The 13,904-nt window shown below is 36.1% G+C and overlaps 2 protein-coding genes across 30 annotated transcripts; one reads left to right on the plus strand and one right to left on the minus strand.

The window, feature by feature from the left end:
* Positions 1 to 783: 783 nt before the first annotated feature.
* LOC126847601 (uncharacterized) lies at positions 784 to 3,090 on the minus strand. The gene is made up of 5 exons (XM_050587910.1): positions 3,013 to 3,090; positions 2,560 to 2,953; positions 2,391 to 2,472; positions 2,144 to 2,329; positions 784 to 947 (listed from the first exon to the last, which is right to left on the minus strand). Exons 2-5 carry the CDS (start codon positions 2,680 to 2,682, stop codon positions 784 to 786), a joined length of 555 nt encoding a protein of 184 aa, XP_050443867.1. The 5' UTR covers positions 2,683 to 2,953; positions 3,013 to 3,090.
* Positions 3,091 to 7,800: 4,710 nt separating this feature from the next.
* On the plus strand, positions 7,801 to 13,088 carry LOC126847635 (probable ATP-dependent helicase PF08_0048). 29 transcript variants are annotated; one of them, XM_050587950.1, is made up of 11 exons: positions 7,808 to 9,099; positions 9,162 to 9,206; positions 9,331 to 9,393; positions 9,457 to 9,507; positions 9,565 to 9,630; positions 9,736 to 9,786; positions 11,793 to 11,858; positions 11,965 to 12,015; positions 12,353 to 12,418; positions 12,503 to 12,716; positions 12,782 to 13,087. In XM_050587950.1, the coding sequence occupies exons 1-11, from the start codon at positions 9,012 to 9,014 to the stop codon at positions 12,846 to 12,848; spliced, it is 828 nt and encodes a 275-aa protein (XP_050443907.1). In that variant the 5' UTR covers positions 7,808 to 9,011; the 3' UTR covers positions 12,849 to 13,087. The 29 variants fall into 29 exon arrangements, 28 of the variants coding, with proteins under 28 accessions (XP_050443923.1, XP_050443922.1, XP_050443924.1 ...); XM_050587952.1 differs by lacking the exon at positions 11,965 to 12,015 and adding an exon at positions 12,243 to 12,293 and having other exon boundaries at positions 7,809 to 9,099; XM_050587948.1 differs by lacking the exon at positions 9,736 to 9,786 and adding an exon at positions 10,014 to 10,064 and having other exon boundaries at positions 7,809 to 9,099.
* Positions 13,089 to 13,904: the final 816 nt, after the last annotated feature.

Here is a 13,904-nt window from a genome sequence, read left to right on the forward strand (position 1 = left end):
TATTCGTACAACAAATATATATATATATATATATATATATATATTATTGCATAAAACATAATAGAATAATTATAAGTTTGGTACAATATTTGACGTTACCGTCCAATGTTTTCATCCATCCAAACGCGGAGGGCTAAACATTGCGCCTTCGCACAGGTTTTGTTTAGAGCGCGGTCCGAGTGAAATGGACATACGTGTTGTTGTTGTTGTTGTAGCATCCGGCACTTGGGACAGCCGTAAGCTTCCAGGTCGATGACCGTGCACTTCGGTAGATAGCGTTGTAGGAGGTCCCGCTTTTGGATGCCTTTGACGTACACAGCAGTGTAGCGGCTGTTAACGGCGCCTAGGACGCGCGCCAGCTCCGAATACGGTATGTGACCGTCTGTATAGTGGGGACCGTGAAAGTTTGTTTGCAACCAAACGTTTACTTTCGTGCTTTGCAGTGACAGCCGAAAGGTGGGCGGATGTTGAACCAACCAATAATGCATCACGTGTGTAGCTCTTTGCGCGTCCGCTATGCATATTTCTTTGATGACCATGCGAAGGTCCGAGTCGACCACGCACTGAACGTCAATAACCGCTGAAAGCATATTGTCAAACTGAGCTATCCGTTCGTTTGATCCACGCATTATACTTGACGGGCAACCCGACGTATTTCACGAACTGCTTATCCCCCTTCCTCCAGACAATTGACCGTGTGCAACGATTCGCAACATCCGTTTGCGGATAGCTATGTCTCAAGTTTCTGTACGCCCAATGTCGTCCGCGCACCGATCGTTCACGTTAACCTTTCAAGGTACCGCAAGCGAGCTGGTCAGCACGTTTTTTCCCCCTATCCCGTTGCGGACCGGCGCATTGGGCTATAACACCCGCATTGTCGTATCCAGCGCAATTCCTCTTTGATTCCAAGAATTTGTTTGTATCATGATCAGTTGTGGTGGCTACACCTACAACGATCAAGCACGTGAAAATTGTTATTAAACGCATTGTTTCGTTTTGAGTTGTCGATTTTTGTTTTAATTTCGTATTTTAAGAAACACAATATTACACTTTGTTGTCGCTGTCACTGGTAAGTAATAACATCAAGTGCAATCCGAGTTCACTTTTAATTCACTCTACTGTTGTCTACTAACTTCTGTTCACTCTACATTAACGCGCGACAAGAACTCGTTTTGCACCGTGCGAGCACCGACAGTGATGCTCTTCAAACGAGCGCCGCCGCCGCAAGCGTTGTGTTGAATCACGTTACGTGGAGAGTGCCGAACGTTAATGTAAACGATTCTGTTAGATTGCAGTTGCTCAAAGCGTTGGACGCGAAAAAACCGTTATCCATCGCTTTCCGTAGCTGGGAGCTATTCTCTTATCCATCGCTCCCCCGGTCGAACAAACATTCCTGGGCGGTTAAGACGAGCACGCACACGGAAAAGCCGCGATACGTGATAGTAGCCTTGCAGACCGATCGGAAAAATAAACTCGCGACGAACTCCAGTCAGTTCGACGGATGCGGGTTGACCACGTTGAAAGTATATCTCAACTCTGAATCGTATCCGTACGATACGTTAAAAATCGATTATGGCGGTGATAAATTTTCGTTTTTGTACAACATGTATGCGAGTTTTCAAGAATCGTATTACGGCGTTCCGGTCGGAGAACCGTTATTCACCACAGCAGAGTTTAAGTCGACATCCCCCATCGTCGTTGTAGATTGTTCGAAACAGAATGATTTTGTTAAGAACGCGCCGATTGACTTACGTATAGATTTTGAAACGGCTAGCAACGTGGCTGACAACACCGCTGCTTATTGTTTAATCGTACACGATAAAAATTTTGAATATAACGCTTTGACTAGCGAAGTGCACAACATTTTGTAATACCAATTGATAAAACATTACCTGTTTTTTCAGGTATTTTATCCATTGATTGGACGGGTAACATACGAAATGAATACACAGTTTTTTTTTTTTTTTTAGGTACATTACACATATTCATTTATTTTTTTATCGTTCGTCAAGATGGTATATAGTATAACAAACATACACATAATATTAATCATATAAAAACAGAATTCGTTGTTACATTTTTTTATTTTTTTTATTTATGTGCCCGCGAAGCACAGGGCCGTCCGCCCGCCGTTTAGTGTTGCTGCTGCTGCTAGCGTCGTCATTTTCTTCTTCTTCTTCTTTTCTCTCATAATCGTCATCGTCGTCGGCACTACTACTACTACTTTCAGTCTCTTCGTCTGTGCTCTCCGCGTCGCTGTCGGGTAGTTCCATCACACTCGACGTGGACGACGATCTGCTCTCCTCCTCCTCCGAAGACATCGTTAGATCTGGTGATAATGTAATTGGTCAATTTAGTTTTATACACACACACACACACCATGTACTTACCCACTACGTCGGTTAACGAGAACACCCTCTCTATTCGCAGCTGTATTCGCCTCACCGCTTCCGCTGCTGCAGCGTCTACCTCCTGTTTCACATTTTTTTTTTTTTTTACTATACGCTTCTTATATATATATATATATATAATTATTCCCTTAATATAAAATCGACTTACGCTCATCAGTAGTATCACTGGCGACCCGTTGTCGTCATCATCATCGTCGACGTTATGCACCCAATTGGTACTAAACGGTGGCGGCGAATTTGGCAGCAATGGTGGTGAATATCTGTAGTGCATTTTGATTTGGTTGTATGTGTGAATGTGATTAAATGGTTTAGCGTGTTCGTTTATATATGGTGTGTGTGGTTATTTCGTCCCTCCATTTTCTTTGTGTTATCATTGTACGCGGTCTAATGGGAAATAACCTTATCAGGTTTCGACCGTCAGGTCATCCACACTATCGCACGGTGGTGGTGGTGGTGGTGGTGAAGCAATGCTCCCACCGTCTGACTTGATTACTGGTGTAGTACTCGTCTTCTCCTCCTCCTCCTTCTCCACCACGTCGTTCCTGTTATAATTACTATGTACTAAAATATAATCAATAGGTTTTTTTTTTATTTTACTTACTTATCTGTGTAACCGTCAAGTAACTCTGCTAAATTCCATTGTGAGTTAGGCATCATCATCATCGTATTAACATTTTCTCCCCATATTTCGTCGCACAGCCGTTTGTACTCTATGACCGTGTTAAGTCTGTGGCCTTTGAAGACTTAGAACACAAAGGTTGAAGATGGAATTTGGAAGTTTTTAAATGAAAAGAATACTTTCAATAACAAAGATAAAGTAAGCTATGTATTTTAACAAGCATAAATTCAGTACACAAACAGTAAAAACGAGTGTCTAATAGTAGTGGTATAAATCTGAAATTTAACCGTATTCTTTAATTATTATACTGGTCAAAACAAACTTGTGATCTAATTAATTTAGTTAAAACAATTAATCTACTTTTCCCGTTTGTCAAAGTGATTGAAAAGAAGTGGTCTAACAATGTGTTAAAAGACATTTTTAATAAACCCCTGTTTAAGATTATATAAGATAGCATAAATGTTTTGGAACCGTAATTTTGATAATAAGTTTTTTTTTTAAGTAAGGTATATTCTATACAGAAATATCAAACGGTTATAATATTCGAATACTACCGTACATTTTCCAATGAACTGGTCAGCCTATACTATTCGTTATAAGCGGTTTAAAACTAGTTATTGTGTTGTAACATGTGTACCTTAAAACGGTTTGGGTAACATCACAACGTGGCAACGTTGTAAAACCCCGAAAGGAATGCGGTTTCAGTATCGACCTTGCGTCGTTCCATCGCATTACCTGTATAGGTGTTTAAGGAATGCCGTAGTAAAATGAGTGGCCCTACGTGGTTTTTTGATTCTTGGCCACTGTTAGTGTGTAACCGGCCATATCCCTGTGTCGTTGTTAGAATTATTTCAAACGTTATGTGTTGTTTAAAACAAAAATATATATTTTTTTTTTAAATTATCTTTTAAGTTATATAATTGTTACTGCTAAATAAATTTGATTTTCTGAAATACATTAATACATATTTTCTCTTTTTTTAAACGTTAAAGTAAAAGCATAATATAAAATAACTCATATTTAAAATATGCGTCAGGCGTCCTTACGCCATCTTTAAAATTATTATTTTAAAAATTTAAATAATTCGTGGACTTACTCGGGGTGAAGAATCGCACACCGAATCCTGATTTTACTAAGGAAATTGTTTTAAGAGTTTACAGTTACATTCATCATGGAGAAACAACTACAGGTTAGTGAAAACTATTTTATCTATGTGCAGTGTTTCAGTGAATTAAAAGTGTTTTTTTTTTTTTTAAATTAATTTGAATTAAAGGTGCAATAGTACAGAAACATGACGGTTCTAGTATTAATTTTCTTCATCGGAACTAGAACTGAAATATTTCTTTACATTGTTTTTATGAACAACCACGTGTTTGTTTCCCCTTAATATCTGTATGTTGTGAGATCCTACCACTTCTGTTACCTTGTATGGGCCTTTCCAAAGCGGAGCTAATTTATTTCTTTGAGTATGATCTATTTACAAAACGTCATCTCCTACTTCTAATTCTATTGGATTAATTTTCTTATCATAGCGTTCTTTTGAATCTATTTTTTTCTTTATTAAATTTTCATCGAAACAGCAGCAGCAGCAGCCGAAAAGATTCATTACCTGGCATTATCGTCGTCGACGTCGTCAAACACAGTCGTTGAAAGTCCCAGCTTTGGAGTGCCGCGTCAATTGATTTTGTTTCCTCGCTTTGCGGTGTCGGTTCTGTGTCGGCTAGAGACCGTAAGTACTCATCCTATATAAATGTTACTATTCGCTGGTGGTCGAAAATCAAAAGCTCCTTGTAAAATGGATGTTTTTTTAATAGACAGTCCCTGTATAGGGATTAATGCTCTCTTACCGTCGTTGCCATTATCGTCAGACATTATTTTAAATAAGATTGTCCAAAGTAGCCAACAATCCGGTAAACTTATCGTGTTCCATACACAAGCACGCTGTAGCACATACTATAAGTATTGCTTGTTTGTATGCACTGTTAATTTTTGACCATTCGCATCCGATTCGAATAAATTTCGATATCAGCTGAGTATGAACCGTGTTGATATGTCTTCTCGGCAAAATTCTTATTTCTTTAATTTTGCGTAGCCACTCATAGTACACACACACACACACACGAGATATCACTTCACATCTAGATAACCGTTTTACCAGAACTTTTCACGACGCACTACTGGTGGTCTCATTAAAAAGCTCCCTTTTATGAATCTAAGCGTTTGCCCCAACATCCAATGATATTACAGTTTGTGTTTCGAACAAATGCATTTAACGGTTTGTCATGATTATTTTTTTAATATTTATATGTTTGTTTTTTTTGCTACAGGATACACATTAGTTTCTTCTTTGGATCAGTTTACCGTAAGCTCATCGCTTAAGCCAGTCGTGAAAAAAATAATGCACATTATAATAATTATGATTCATTTTTGAAGATACTATTAATTTTCGTCCGGAATATTATTCAAGAAAGCCTTAGATAGAAGATAGAGACACCAGAAATAATGCTTGCAATCACCAATTCAATTGTCGCGAACTCTATACAGTCCTCTTGGATTATATTTATGCTCTAAAGAGCATACCGACTCTATTGACTCGATTCCAATAGATTGGATTTGTGTCTGGATAATTTTTGCCTCATATACTTTATGTATGTAAATCCCTTTCCGGGGTTACTACAATTGTAAAGGCAGGTTTACAATATTTAAACCAAGAATCCAATATTTCAATAATGATATAGAGCGTTTTTTTTTTTTTTTAACATTTATTATTAAATACAAGATCTGTAATTATTATTTTACAATAAGCGTATGTGATGGAGGAGACATGGCTTAAGTAGGTAGGAGATAAGAAGCCACCCATTGGAGGCATTTAAGGGTAGGAGTTTATTTTAAATGTGCTAATGTGAGATAATGAGATTGAATACAAAATAAAGGGGAAGTAGAGGTATATACATATTTTAATTTAGTCGGTCACGACACCAGGTACGTTTAAGTAGGTAGTAAGGTTAGTTGTCATTTTTGGTTTTAATGAGGCTTGAAAGAACTGTGGTGAGGAGGGAAAGAAGAGGATTTATTATTGATTTAAACTCATCAAGAAATTTGAGGAGTGAGATTTCATTATTGTTTGTTGGAGTAGGAATTGAGTTGTGTTGGTTACCCTCAGTTACATTTGCATACGAACGTGGGTTTTCAGTTGTTGGTTGTTGATGGCAGGTCTCTGTTTTGGAGTGTGGGTTGAATGTTGATAGTTGTTGGGGTTTATTTATGTGTTAAGAGACTACTATAGCATGTTTTTAAATTGATAAGAAAATAACTTTACTCAATTTGAAAATAATAAATCTATATTTTTTTAATTTAAACAATTGAACGATGCATTTTTATTCTTTATAATTAAAGTTTTTACATATTATATTGTAAGAGATTTTCTAACACCTTCAGTCAGAAAAAAACCGTATACAACTGACTGTATTTCTTGTTCATCGGTAACCGGATCGAGATTTTCAAAAGTTTTTAGATCGACATTTCTCCAAAATGTAGTTCGTTCACCGCATTTCTTATAATTTATTTTTACGGTTTCCACAAACCAACAATATACTTTACATACAACACAACATCACACGAGTTCAATCAGTCCGAATCGGTCCCCGCCGCCAGAGAGCTCGCTACATTTTTGACAGCTTCCCACTTTTGAACTTCAGTAAGTGAATCGACCCACGCAGACTTCTTCACTTTAGCGGCCACTTTATTTATTTGAGTTACTCCAAATTCACCAGAGGCGTAGCCGCTCGTCCGAGCCGTATTCGCCAAGACTTTTAATCGCGCCGCACGCTGATCGCGATTCACTAAATCGACGATTTTGGCGTAGGCCGTCGCTGTCAATTCGGCTGTAGAATAATTCACTTAACACTTACATTTCGCTGAACGGCTTGTATAAAAGAATCATACCTGTAGAAATAATTGTTATTGATATAGGTTTTTGTTTTAAATAATAATAATAATATAATATACCCTGAATATTTTTCGATCCGGTAATGACCATGAATATTTATAGTACCCAGCAAACTCGGTAGACACGTGTAATATTTTTGTACATTTCGTTGAGCACAATACTGGCGATCATGAATTTTTATATCATAATGAAAAAAGTATGTATCCATTTTTATGAAGCGAGAATGTTCTTTAGCAATTTCTACGGCTGCTCGTGAATGTCTTAACTGATGGCTGGACTAATGTACTGGACCTGTCTGGTGATGGAATAATTAATTAGTTATAAGTTATAACTGCACCTGAACCAGTATTTTAAAAAAGTGTTGTGCCAGGGATAAATCGAGAAACAGCTGAGTATATAAAAGATTAAATTGCATCTGTTTTAAAGGACGTTGGGCCAGAAAAGTTTTTACTTATATGTACAGATAATGCTAGTGCTATGAAAAGTGCTTGGGCCAAAATTAAAGAGGAAGACGAATTCAAACATATATTTTCTGTGGGCTGCTTATTGTGGTCGTAAGGAGAGGGTTGATTGAAGGGTAGGTTAGGTTAGGTAGTTTTAAATAAAGAGAAACGGAGTTAAGCTATCACGGATGATTATATTTTCATAAGTGAAAGTAAACATATTAAAATACTGGCGAAGGCCGTGGAAACCGTGTAACGGAAGTGTCAACGGTTTTTGTCCGGCGGCGGCGGCAGCCGGTGTCCGTCGGGCGAGCGCGGCCTGTCGGACGATTGGAAGAGGAGGCGGGCGCGGACGCCGTCCGGCGGTGACAAGTGTGATTAGCACCCGACTACCGCCGACGTCGCGATGCGGCCGCATCATACTCCCCCCCCCCCAGTCCGACAGCTCGGGTTCCTCCCTCAGTCCGGCAGCTGGATTGGGCTGGTGTCCAAAATGGCGACGTCAATGTCCGGCGCGACCTCCATCAACTCAATCGAATCCGGCTGGAGGAAATTAAATTCCCTCCATTCACCTGCCGGGTCCACCCGTCGGCCCAGGTTGACGACAGGCTCCCTGGCCGTCGACGGTTGTGCGGTCGGCGGTTGATGAGTCGGTGGCCGGACGGGCGATGGCTGGACGGTCGGTGGTAAAACGGCCGGTGGTGGTGGCTGCGGTTGCGGCTGAACGGCCCGGATGGGCGGTCGGCGGCTTGGGGCCGTAAACGTCCCATAACATCGCGCACGCTGTGGCGATGGTTGGAACGTTCCGCCGGCCGGCTGGTCGAGGCGGGCGTCGCCTAGCTGTGGCGTGCCCCTCTTGATGTCTCTCGATCTCTCTTTCGCTTCTCGACCAAGCACCATCGCTGAGGGAGTATTACCAGAAAGCCGGTTCTTTCGGTTACGCACTGCGAAGAGTATTGCTGGTAAACAGCTGTCCCATTGGCTGTGGGGCAAAGGGAGAAAGATAGTATTAATGTTTGCGATCATCGTGAATAACGGTATGCTTACTGGTATTTGACGATCTGGGTGGCGGTGGTGGTGACGACGGCGTCCCAGGGATGACACCGACCGTATCTGACACTTGAACGAGTTGACGTTCAAGTGAACTAGACGCGGCTTCCCAAAGATCATCTAAACCAAGAAATGGGAGGTAGTAGGTAGGTACTGTTGAAGGGTTGGACATTGTCGACAATGATGTATGTTCAATCGACAAATGATCACGTTAGACATCGAACAAAAATGCTGATGTACTCGATTTATTGAAAATGATAACCGATCACGCCACACGCGGGGTGAATATATAGGGTCAAATTATTATAGATATACATACCAGTAGTGCAGTATATGGTAATTAAAAAAAAAAAGCAGACAGAATTATGGATAGGCATCAAAGTGTTGCAAATAAATAATGGGTCACAAGATTATCCGGATAAAAAATGTGCAATTGCAACAACACCTGTCCGGCGAATGCACTATAAATACCGGCGCTAACGATATATATTGTCTTTCAATAACCGGCAAGTTCATCCTAACACATACACACAGTGACAATGGCCCAGTCTTGTCCTGTATGTAAGTTCACGTTTGCTAGACGAAGCAATATGCTACGACATCAAAGACAGTTCAACCATTACTTAGGTATAAACGAATATGGAAATATGATTAAATCAATTAATATCACCCTGACACGTTATTTACAGTTGGACCGCATCAACCCGGATCAATTCAGCAAACCCCCGACGAAGGTAAGGAAAAAAAAGAAATAGATTAGTATTAATTATAGGTATATGATTATAAGTTGTATAGATATATAAATATTTTTTTTTTTTTACGCAATCAAATATAACATTGGGATCTGGGTAATTACAGTACACATAGACTTGACCGTGGATGATGATGATGAATCCGTCAATAGTATTTACAGTGAACCGAGTAAGTAAAAAAAAAATCATAAATAAATAGAACAATAAAAAGAAAAGTGAAATATCATTACAGCGACCGCGTCTCAACACACTGAACATCGTCAAATTCATGTTGATGTCGAAGGTAATTTAAAAAGAAGTATAATATTATAGGATAATTCTATTTGTTATTTAATTACAGTATGGATAAACTTGACTACAGAAGAAAATAGTGAAGCAGACAATTTTAGTAACATCGGGGAAACAGGTAAACAAAAACAAAAATAATGATTTAGGTTAACTAATCCGAGTAAGTAAAAAAAAAATCATAAATAAATAGAACAATAATAATAAAAGTGAAATATCATTACAGCGACCGCGTCTCAACACACTGAACATCGTCAAATCCATGTTGATGTCGAAGGTAATTAAAAAAAAGAAATATAATATTATAGGATGATTCTATTTGTTATTTAATTACAGTATGGATAGACTTGACTACAGAAGAAAATAGTGAAGCAGACAATTTTAGTAACATCGGGGAAACAAGTAAACAAATAAATAATGATTAAAGTTAACTTATCCGAGTAAGTAAAAAAAAAAATCATAAATAAATAGAACAATAATAATAAAAGTGAAATATCGTTACAGCGACCGCGTCTCAACACACTGAACATCGTCAAATCCATGTTGATGTCGAAGGTAATTAAAAAAAGAAATATAATATTATAGGATGATTCTATTTGTTATTTAATTACAGTATGGATAGACTTGACTACAGAAGAAAATAGTGAAGCAGACAATTTTAGTAACATCGGGGAAACAAGTAAACAAATAAATAATGATTAAAGTTAACTTATCCGAGTAAGTAAAAAAAAAAATCATAAATAAATAGAACAATAATAATAAAAGTGAAATATCGTTACAGCGACCGCGTCTCAACACACTGAACATCGTCAAATCCATGTTGATGTCGAAGGTAATTAAAAAAAAGAAATATAATATTATAGGATGATTCTATTTGTTATTTAATTACAGTATGGATAGACTTGACTACAGAAGAAAATAGTGAAGCAGACAATTTTAGTAACATCGGGGAAACAAGTAAACAAATAAATAATGATTAAAGTTAACTTATCCGAGTAAGTAAAAAAAAAAATCATAAATAAATAGAACAATAATAATAAAAGTGAAATATCGTTACAGCGACCGCGTCTCAACACACTGAACATCGTCAAATCCATGTTGATGTCGAAGGTAATTAAAAAAAAGAAATATAATATTATAGGATGATTCTATTTGTTATTTAATTACAGTATGGATAGACTTGACTACAGAAGAAAATAGTGAAGCAGACAATTTTAGTAACATCGGGGAAACAAGTAAACAAATAAATAATGATTAAAGTTAACTAATCCGAGTAAGTAAAAAAAAAAATCATAAATAAATAGAACAATAATAATAAAAGTGAAATATCGTTACAGCGACCGCGTCTCAACACACTGAACATCGTCAAATCCATGTTGATGTCGAAGGTAATTAAAAAAAAGAAATATAATATTATAGGATGATTCTATTTGTTATTTAATTACAGTATGGATAGACTTGACTACAGAAGAAAATAGTGAAGCAGACAATTTTAGTAACATCGGGGAAACAAGTAAACAAATAAATAATGATTAAAGTTAACTAATCCGAGTAAGTAAAAAAAAAAATCATAAATAAATAGAACAATAATAATAAAAGTGAAATATCGTTACAGCGACCGCGTCTCAACACACTGAACATCGTCAAATCCATGTTGATGTCGAAGGTAATTAAAAAAAAGAAATATAATATTATAGGATGATTCTATTTGTTATTTAATTACAGTATGGATAGACTTGACTACAGAAGAAAATAGTGAAGCAGACAATTTTAGTAACATCGGGGAAACAAGTAAACAAATAAATAATGATTAAAGTTAACTTATCCGAGTAAGTAAAAAAAAAAATCATAAATAAATAGAACAATAATAATAAAAGTGAAATATCGTTACAGCGACCGCGTCTCAACACACTGAACATCGTCAAATCCATGTTGATGTCGAAGGTAATTAAAAAAAAGAAATATAATATTATAGGATGATTCTATTTGTTATTTAATTACAGTATGGATAGACTTGACTACAGAAGAAAATAGTGAAGCAGACAATTTTAGTAACATCGGGGAAACAAGTAAACAAATAAATAATGATTAAAGTTAACTTATCCGAGTAAGTAAAAAAAAAAATCATAAATAAATAGAACAATAATAATAAAAGTGAAATATCGTTACAGCGACCGCGTCTCAACACACTGAACATCGTCAAATCCATGTTGATGTCGAAGGTAATTAAAAAAAAGAAATATAATATTATAGGATGATTCTCTATTTGTTATTTAATTACAGTATGGATAGACTTGACTACAGAAGAAAATAGTGAAGCAGACAATTTTAGTAACATCGGGGAAACAGGTAAACAAAAACAAAAATAATGATTTAGGTTAACTAATCCGAGTAAGTAAAAAAAAAAATCATAAATAAATAGAACAATAATAATAAAAGTGAAATATCGTTACAGCGACCGCGTCTCAACACACTGAACATCGTCAAATCCATGTTGATGTCGAAGGTAATTAAAAAAAAGAAATATAATATTATAGGATGATTCTATTTGTTATTTAATTACAGTATGGATAGACTTGACTACAGAAGAAAATATTGAAGCAGACAATTTTAGTAACATCGGGGAAACAAGTAAACAAATAAATAATGATTAAAGTTAACTAATCCGAGTAAGTAAAAAAAAAAATCATAAATAAATAGAACAATAATAATAAAAGTGAAATATCGTTACAGCGACCGCGTCTCAACACACTGAACATCGTCAAATCCATGTTGATGTCGAAGGTAATTAAAAAAAAGAAATATAATATTATAGGATGATTCTATTTGTTATTTAATTACAGTATGGATAGACTTGACTACAGAAGAAAATAGTGAAGCAGACAATTTTAGTAACATCGGGGAAACAGGTAAACAAAAACAAAAATAATGATTTAGGTTAACTAATATACATTCATTCAACTCGGCTAACACGGTCACAATATATGTATCAGAAAGAGTACCGGTGACAATGGATTCGATCAATTACAGCAGTGTCTGCGACGACCAAAATATCGATAAAAATAATAATAATAAAAATATACAAAGCAACAACAACAGGGTTGATCAATTTAGAATATATCGACGTCTGGCCTCCGTCTCCGACACACCACACAGGAACCGCCGCCGACACAGCGATAAGAACTGGTGGTGCCATGTCAATGAACGGTATAATCAATTACACTAATTAAAATAACGCGTGCGGATAAGTACTAATAAATATGATCATATAGGTCAAATGGAAGCTACCGATGTGCCGAGTATAATCACATCAACGTCTGCTACAGACGTCCGCAATAACGATAATATGCAATTACAAACTCCGAACCGCAAGAATACAACCAACACAATTAATAATAATAATATGATTATACGTATAGTGATATTTAATTATATACATATATATATATTTATGTACATATATTATTCAACAGTTAGTAGTATAATCTAATTTTATTGGAATATGTACTTGTATTCCCGACACACAGTATATTTTAAATAACAATTTGCACTGAAATTACAATTTTAAATGAATCATGATTGAAGTACTATTATATTCAATTATTAAATGATAAATTAATTACAAATAAGTAGTAAAATGATAATTTAGTTATGAATTAATTTAAAATAAATTTTCATTTAATAATTAATTCAAAAGAAATTAATAAGTCGTTATATGTATGTATAGACATTTATTTAAAATAACAAATTTGCAAGGAAATTCCAATGTTTAAATGAATTATGTTTTAAACATTATTAGAATCAAATATTATTAATTAGTTTAAAATGAAATTAACAAATTGGAAAGTAAAATACAATTTTTTACCTGCTATTTAAGTTAATGTAGAATTTAAATTAAATTAACAAGCCGTGGTTCGACAGTGTCGCGATCTTTACCCCGTCCATGGCGGCCGTACGGATGACCAAATCGATGATCAAGTACGACCGGCCGTCATACGCGGGTTTCGCCGTGCTGGAGCTATCGAAATACATCCTGTACGACTTCCATTATGGGTACATGGTACCCAAATATGGCTCTAAAGCGCGTGTCATCTATGGAGACATGGATAGTCTGTTTTATTGGGTTGAAACCGACGATTTTTATGCTGACATGAAGGCTGATATCGACAAGTATGCACGGACCGCTTTGCCGGTCATTCACACAAAATTATATTTTCCCTAATAATAAACATGCCAAACCTATTCATTATTTTGTAGACTTTATGTATTATTTTTTGTATTGAGCACTTATTTTAAAATGGTTTTATACCTATTATACCTACATACCTATATTACCTATTATTCAGTTTGGATCTATAGATCTTACAAAAAAATGTTTGGAACAATTTTATAAAA

This window comes from Adelges cooleyi, unplaced genomic scaffold, assembly GCF_023614345.1.
Source record: "Adelges cooleyi isolate 19-005CV unplaced genomic scaffold, UGA_ACOO_1.1 ACOO_flye_CR_arks_rails_tigmint_CR_PRNA_11, whole genome shotgun sequence".
Classification (NCBI taxonomy): domain Eukaryota; kingdom Metazoa; phylum Arthropoda; class Insecta; order Hemiptera; family Adelgidae; genus Adelges; species Adelges cooleyi.

What these genes read in the sequence shown, in the direction of transcription:
- LOC126847601 (XM_050587910.1), bottom strand. Translation starts at nt 2,682, where the DNA reads ATGCACTACAGATATTCACCACCATTGCTGCCAAATTCGCCGCCACCG. An exon ending in CTCGTTAACCGACGTAGTGG is followed by an intron (nt 2,330 to 2,390) that starts GTAAGTACATGG and finishes CATTATCACCAG; the next exon opens with ATCTAACGATGTCTTCGGAG. An exon ending in TGACGACGCTAGCAGCAGCA is followed by an intron (nt 948 to 2,143) that starts GCAACACTAAAC and finishes TGATCGTTGTAG; the next exon opens with GTGTAGCCACCACAACTGAT.
- LOC126847635 (XM_050587950.1), top strand. Translation starts at nt 9,012, where the DNA reads ATGGCCCAGTCTTGTCCTGTATGTAAGTTCACGTTTGCTAGACGAAGC. An exon ending in TAGTAACATCGGGGAAACAG is followed by an intron (nt 9,631 to 9,735) that starts GTAAACAAAAAC and finishes ATATCATTACAG; the next exon opens with CGACCGCGTCTCAACACACT. An exon ending in AATCCATGTTGATGTCGAAG is followed by an intron (nt 12,016 to 12,352) that starts GTAATTAAAAAA and finishes ATTTAATTACAG; the next exon opens with TATGGATAGACTTGACTACA.